Here is a 7,970-nt window from a genome sequence, read left to right on the forward strand (position 1 = left end):
GGTACGCCGACTATCCGGGAGCATACACCGATGCCTGACGCCCCCAGCAGCCGAAAGTACAAAGTGAGACGTCACACGCATTCCTTTGTTTGCTCCATGACTCGGCAGGACACTTCTACGAGAAATCGAGTGGCCGGTATATTTGGATACCAGTTTCGGTCATATTGGGGTCATATTTTAGGTGATCCGGTGTAACCTGTTAATAATTATATTTTATTAACGATGCGCCACTATTGGTGCGCACACTCCCAGACAGTGTGTGGGGGAAGTTTTTCTGATCTAAAAAGAAATGCACTTGAGTTGCGTGGCAAGCTCAGCCGGAGTTCCGCTACCTGTAGCGACAGAAGGCGGTGACCGTTTGGTGCCCAGCTTTCACCGGTTCAGGCCAGAGTAAGAGTCGGAGTCAAAATTAACAAACAGAACAAACTTTATACGCATCAAGAGACTATACAGACAAATTCACATTAACACTGAAAACAGACAGACGAGGTTAAAAAGAGCAACTCAGAGCATGCAACCAGAGAAGCTCCAATAACAAACACAGAGGCTTCAAAACAATAAACAATACATGAAAGAGGCAGAGCAAATAGACACCAAATTGTTCGTCGGACACTGTAGCACACCGATATCTGGAGAGTGACGATGTGGCTGTCTTGTAGGCGAACGTCGCAACCTCGCACAACTGTGGGCTTACTGAACAGCAAATTGACCCCGGGAGCCGAGCAGTAGCACTGCAAGACTCGCTGCAACACTGGCTCTAACACCGGCTGGGATTCCAAAGCGACGCAACCTCAATGAATAGGGCGCGCAGCGTCTGTCACAACGCGCCAAGGCCGGCGCGCACATACACGTAATTTCACTCCGCAAGCGTCCTCTCCTCCTCCTGCCGAGATGCGCGTCGTCATTGGTCAGCTTCGGTCGAACCTTCTGGAGACACTGGTTGCTTCTCCGGCTGTGTCAGTGATTGTTGCCGCCAAGTGATGAGGAGGGGTTGAGATCGTTGCACGCAAGGCTAAGCGCTCTCCTCGCGCGAAGGAGACATTTCTCCAATCTTTTGGAACCCTCTCCGCGACGCCACGCGCACACTTCCTTCGCGCTGCGCTGGCTGAACGGAAATGTGCACCGATTTCGTGACACCCGGTTCAAATTTCAGGGTGGCCCATCAGGGTGGTCATCGAACTGAGCGCAGTCCATTATATCTAGAGGTCATTTTTAACGCGACAATACTAAAGGCCCCTTCTCCGTTCTCGAGGAAATCCGACGCCGGCGTTTTGAGCGAACAATCTGTTGCTATACTCGCTTAAGGTCAGCCAAGGTCAAGGATCGTGCCGACACGGCGATCAAAATTTTCACCTAGTAGACCTATCGTTCTAAATGACACTAGCATATTGTTAGCATATTGTCTCTTGACAATATCTCTGGCACCTTATATTTGGCCATTGAAATGGAGTGCAGGCTTAGAAGTTGCATGTCTGCCCGTTCCTCTTTCCGAGCATACCCCTGGAAGCGGGTGGTTAGCAGGTGACGTAGCAGAGAACTGATTGGTCGGTTGTTTGTGTGACGTCAGGTTACCACCTGTCACAGACGAATTAGCGGGAGCTGACAACTTGGGCATCACATTTCAGATGGGAAGCGAACCCACTGGGACTCTTGAATACTCAGTCAGACATGCTACTTCTGGGTCATGAAGGCCGTACCAGGCATTTTTATGTATGACGATCCTGCCAACATGAGCTGCATACATCCCGGTCCTCCTCACGTGCACCTTTCTGAGGTGGTAACTGGCGGGTACCATGACCGGGCACGGATCTGTCGGCCAGCAGCGGCGCCAATTGTACGAGATTCGGCATTATTCATGAAAATAAATTTAGATGACGTCACCACGTATAGTCATGAATCATGAAACGTACCGTTCTATATACTCAGGACTAGTATACATTGTGCTATGTAACATTACTCAGCACAATAGCGCCAGCGTACTGTAAGGTATAAAACACGTCAAAACTTTACTCATAGTCTTGACTGAATCACATTATAATGCTTTCGCGTTTCACGCGTAAGCAGTCTTAAACGTCTCTGTCAATTTTGTGTGAGTTTATGTCGATCAATGTGAAAAGTACTCATAAAGATAGTTGATTACAATTTAGAAGAAAAACAACCACATGCTATTAGTGAGGTCCGAACTCGCGACCTCCGATCTAGGTGTCGGGTTATCTTCCAAATGAGCTACTGCGGCGGCCCTTCAATCTTGCACATTCGTAGATATTTATGGTGCATGTAACCTATATTTGAAAGTGTTCGCCAACGCCCCCTAGCGTCTCTTCCTCTAAAGAAGTGGGACAGATGCGGAAATAATAGAGCGCATTATTTGTGCCTTTGTACCTGCCACAGGAGGCGACCATTTTGTCAACTTCTTCCCCGCGGTGATCCCCAACGTATGTGATAGGCGTTAAGAAGGGCTTCACCCCGTGATACCACATTCGACAAATTTATCGCCTCAGTGCTCCAACCGCGTGAGACTCCAGAATGTCAGCACAGCTTCCAACCTACTCCAACCTTCCAGCTCATTCCGCGTGTCTCGTTTTTCCTTCCTATCGCATTGCCACAGTAGATCTGCGAGTACGGACCACTCGCCTCGATTCGCGAGAGCCGAACGCGGTCCTGTCGCCCACAGGGTAGGCTATCGGATCCAGCTGTGCACACTTTCGTGGTGGGATATAAGTTTTTTTCGGCTACGACTCGACGAGCGGCGCACGCTGGCCGTCCTCTGCACCACGCGGGAATCTCCCAGCTAGACGACACGCGCGACGGGGGACCAAGTTCCCGGCGAGGCCCGGATTCAGCCGTCCAGCTCCCTGGACGTGACACAAGCACCGTTGCGTAAATGCCCGAGCTTCTCGGCCCTTCGCTGCCTCCAATTCTGTCCCTTTCCTCGGGCCACGTAAGGTATGTGGATGAATTTGCGCTCAGGAAAGGAAACACCGAAGGGAAGCAGAAGGGGTCGTGTAAAAGGTTATAGAATCGGGACGATATAAATGTTTTGTACTGAGAGGAAAAGAAAAGGGGCGCGTAGGTGAAGTAATAAAAGGTCCCTGCTTGTCCACCAGCTCCTGCATTTCGCACCAGCCCGCGGTCCAAGCGCAGTCCTCTACGAGATCTGAGGTGTTCTCAGCGCCCTTATTCGGTGAGTAAGTCTACTCATGCATCATACTGGCCCGTGAATGATGTAAGGCGGTTGTGTTATGGCGCGTTTCAGTATGCCTTCAAGATACTATATTGCGGTCCCAGTCAATTTCGAGTGAAGGTTGGAAGTGGCTTAGAATCAGCAATATACGAAATTATTGTTTCATAAAGCAACTCAACTAGCTGCATGGATCGCCGGTTAGAAATCATTTGTACCATATTCCTTTTGTTTTCAGTGTTCTTTTTCCTTTGGGTGGGGGGGGGGGGGGGGGGGGAGGGGTATCAGCATGTCACACTTTCCTGTAGAATTTACCACTCTCTTTGAATTCTCACCGAGTCGCGTATAATGACGACCTTAGTAAAAGGGGAGCTCATTGTTCTAGCCGAATTACTCAAGCCGTATATCAGCCTCTCTTGAGGCTTCTAAACAATTCCATCGCCGCTATTGTAACCCTGCTCCAATTAGTGCGCCAAATCAAATTCAAAAGGAAGTGCTCTGGTATTTGCATTCAAACTCACTGAACGCTGCAATCAGTTCCTGGCTTAGGGTATTAATTGCCTGAGGAGCAATCATACTAGATACCAACGTGCAGCTTTATCTTTTTCCTGGAGACATATATGTCTGATGTAGCCAATAAGTAATTTCTTTAAAAAGTTGACAACATTTCCATTTTATGGCCTAGCTGTTATTCAGCTTTCGTTATCTTTACGCCTAAGTGGATCCCAAGAAAAGTAGTCATCAAAACTTATGATAATTTAGGCTCTTCTTGGAATCTTCTCCCAGATCGAAACGTCACGAAACGCTTAATTACCGCACTGAGCAAACATCTTTCAATCCAGGCTGAAATAGCTTTTTGTGTGTGTTTTGAAGCTATTTCAAACCGCAGAACGAGCGCGGTCAAGTTAAAGCACGATGCAGGAATGCAAAGCATCTTAACGAGAAGGCATCAGTTGGATTATTTGCAGTCTGACAGCGCCATTGCGGCAGAGTGCCAAATATAATTTCACAGAGCACTTCGATCAAGCTTATTTTTGCCATGGGCGGAGCACAAATGCCGCGTTTGAGCGAGAGATGCGTTGGACATACAGCGAGAATCAAAGTTGTTCTGTATAACCACAAAGGAGGTTGCCTATAATTCTCTACATGTTGCCATTCTTGATGTGGCAAAAGATGCCGACGTGCATTACTTAATTTTTTAGTCTCCTGAAGCAGTTTTCATTGGCTGAATTACAAGTGGACTGGAGCTAACGAAATTCTATGTGTTATATGGATTTTCCAAAAGCAGGTGCAGCTTTTCGCTGCGCTTATCCTGGGTGTTTCTCGCACGCGGAGCCGAAAGAGCAGCGCAAAAGACAACAGACGCCGGAGCAAGTTCGGCATCCTAAACTATAAGCAGGAACGGAAGCGAAAGCACAAGCGGAAGAGGCTGTTTCGTGCACTTCGCTCATCCATTCGTGAGTTTCGAAGAGTTTTAACCAGGCGCATTCTCGAAGAAATAGCAACTGAGCTGACTACGAGCTTAGGCTCTGTCTAGTACGCAGTTTCACAAAACCCGCGGCAAGAAATGGAGTGTGTGACACTAAACATGTAGCCAGCGACAAGAGAGCTTACCTGAAAATTGTCCAAGGTCATTAGAAGTTTATTTGAAGAGTCAAGCACAATTGACAACAGGCTATGGAAAGTAAGTGGCCGTTGGAACAAGGTCCGCTGAAGCATGCACATGGAATAGCAAAGTACCATAACGGTCGTACCATCACGCTGTATTCAATAGCCACGAGGCTTATGTGAAGGCCACGAAATCATATATTTGCAATTGTGCGGATGCGTGCACATAAGCACCGTTCAGTCACTTCTATAAACATCTCGCTCAGGGGGGAAAATGCCTGCATGTAAGGTCCCTTACGTGTGAGAAAGCGAAAACATAATGTTGCTTTGTTAAGTGCTGAGTCATGCTATGTCGCATTAAGGCTATTATGCATGAGTGATTAATATATCTGTAAGCAATGATTATTCGTCATGGTTGCACACAACCTGCACCTTACAGACTGCAAAGTGCTGAGTTGTGCGGCCGCCAGCCAATCAATGTCCATGTCACCCGCCTACTGGCACCTGCCAAAGGTACGCTCGTCACTAGAACCGCCGTTTATGATGCACAAGCCTGCAGGAATGGCGTCGATATAATGTACCATTTTGTCCGAGCCCAACGTTCTTAGATAAGAGACATTTGGAAAACTGCGCGGTGCGGTATGGGCCCAGACGATCGCCTATATCACATCAGCTAACCACAAAATAACCGCAGCGCACTGACAACTGGAGTTCTGTCTTTTGTGATGAAAGTTTGAGATGTCAAGGAAGCCTTCCAGGACACTTGTTTTCCTAACTAGATGCAGTGCCTCTAAGAAAGGCAGGCTTCGCTAAAGCGGGGCTTCATATCTACGTCGGGTGGCCTTTCACATACTGCGGTATCTTACAACTGTATGCTAATGAGCACGTCTAGGATGATAGATGCACTAATAAAGATTACTGATTAGGCAAGTGGCAAAGTTAATGTACGCGAACGAGGATCCGCAAGGGAAGCGAAAAAAACGGGAGCCGTTAACGCTGTGACGCCATATCGTTGAGGGCGGAGTTTAAAAGTCATGAATTTTTGTCCTAATCAAACTTATTCATTTCAATAATTCTCCTCTCGATAAGGCAAGCACTAACTTAGCCTTTGGTTTCGCTGTTTATGTTCCAGTCAGGTTACTGGAAGATGTTTCAGAGATAAGTGTGGCCCATATAAGCTTCGTGATGTCGTAAAGTCGTTACTCGCATAAAAGAGCTCAGTACAAAGCTCGGGAAATGCCTATGGCAGCATCTTTTTCATCTTTACAAACTCTGTACATATGACGAGAAAGTGCCGCGAATAGCATAGTGTCCGACACAGCCTGTTTGACGCAAACCGCTCTCTCGTGCCTTCATTTCTCGCAGTTTGACGTTTTCACGTTTATAGGTGGTGGTGCTTTCACGGCTTCTCAACTTCCTGTCTACTGTCCACCGATACTTGACCTCAACGTCTGCTCTCACGTGCAGGGGGTGAGCCATGCACAAGATTGCTTGGTTGCTGACTTTGATGTGCCTCATTCTTGTGGACAGCATAGCCCAACAGGCTGACGCCTTGCAGAGGCGCAAGCCGGCTATGCCGCCCGTCTTCCAAACCGAACAACAGCTGCTACAGTATCTCAGGGAGCTCGACGATTACTATCTCTTCATAGGCAAGCCAAGGTAGGCAGACTTGCTCTTAATGAAGGGTTGTTTGGTTGACTGGTTAATTTTGCGGTATACTTGCCGACTGAGGGATTATCTGGCTAAATGAGTCATTTAGTAATTGGTTCGTCGAAGGATTGACTCAATAGTTCTTTCATTGACAGTGGGTGCTCAACTACTAAATAGTTATAGTCTGATCTACTGATCAAGAAATAATTCAAAATCAAATTAATTCCTTGATTAATTTGTCAAAGAATTTGTTAATCCTCAACTCATTTAGTGTATTAGTGAATGATTGGTTCATTATTCAATGAATAATTTATTTATTGAATGCTTAAGTATCTACTCAATTATCCACTGATTGGCTCATGAGTAAGTGACATCTTACGGTTTCAGTGGTGAATAATTATTTGCTTTTTGTTGAACAATTAAACAACTGACAGATATCGTTTATATGTCCAGTGCAATTTTGGTCATTTTGGGGTATTTTTAGGGAATTCATTGTGACAGAAACTATGAATAAAGGTTTCCTTCATTGCAACTCCCAGGGGATTTTTTGAGGTCGCATCTCCCGCATAATAAACATTCTTTAACGCTGTGTGTCGGAATCCAGATATAGAGTGGTTCATTATGCTTCGTTCATCAAAAAATGATACCGGCTGCAGCCGATAGTTATGGTCTATAAAAACGAAATGTCTTGCTGCAAGAGAGTTATGTCATGTTGCTCCCTTAGAAGTAAAACATTCGCCGTTGTTATGAGCTGTGCTACAGATCGCGCTCCGTTTTTCGGCTGACGTTTCTACCAGTGTAAAGCTAGCTTCTCATGCAAACAGTAAAGCATTATTGCTTGCTATACACGAGGCAGTTATGAATTGTTTTTCGAATTCAGCGTCGGACACACACTGCAACCTTAATTATCTCCCACTAAATATGAGCGTAGAAGTTCACTTGGCTTAGGATCGAATAGCAATCTATGCTCACTGATGAAAGTAATGCATTCTGTTACTTTGTTAAGACATTCACTACAATTATGCAATGTTTGGTGATCTCGGGAGGTTCTTTTTTCCCTCCATCTAAGTAGATTGTTGTCTCTTAATATGGCTGCACTCTGACAAGCCTGAGCTCACTGTTCATGATTTTGTATTAGTGTTCTGGGCTTCATCGCACGCAACCAAGCTCAACTACTCGGCTTAGACTCGTTTCGTTTTTTTTTTTTTTTTTTTTTTTTTACTCTTCTTCCTTCTTTGTTTTCAGGTTTGGACGAAGTGTGTTCAGCGTCAAGTGAGACTGCTGGCGTCATTACCTACTGCGGCGCTCACAGCAGCCATAAAAGCGGCACAGTGAAGGCATCTATTAAGATTGATGGAACATGTGCTGCACCTTCTTGACGCATGAAAATTGGAAAGCGTAGTCCCTCCTTTCTATCCAAGATCATCATGCTTGATGGCTTACAATTCTCTCTCACTGCTTGAACAAATGGGGAAAACCTATCCATGAACATTAGCCTTCTCTATTCAGCAGAAATTAGACTGTTGTACAT

The 7,970-nt window shown here is 46.0% G+C and overlaps 1 protein-coding gene across 1 annotated transcript; it reads left to right on the plus strand.

Moving 5' to 3' along the window:
- Positions 1-6,266: 6,266 nt before the first annotated feature.
- On the plus strand, positions 6,267-7,715 carry LOC146186040 (pro-neuropeptide Y-like). Its single transcript, XM_084605617.1, has 2 exons — positions 6,267-6,448; positions 7,685-7,715. Exons 1-2 carry the CDS (start codon positions 6,267-6,269, stop codon positions 7,713-7,715), a joined length of 213 nt encoding a protein of 70 aa, XP_084461743.1.
- Positions 7,716-7,970: the final 255 nt, after the last annotated feature.

Source organism: Amblyomma maculatum, chromosome 6 (genome assembly GCF_055883805.1).
Source record: "Amblyomma maculatum isolate TAMU_Amacu chromosome 6, ASM5588380v1, whole genome shotgun sequence".
Classification (NCBI taxonomy): Eukaryota; Metazoa; Arthropoda; class Arachnida; order Ixodida; family Ixodidae; genus Amblyomma; species Amblyomma maculatum.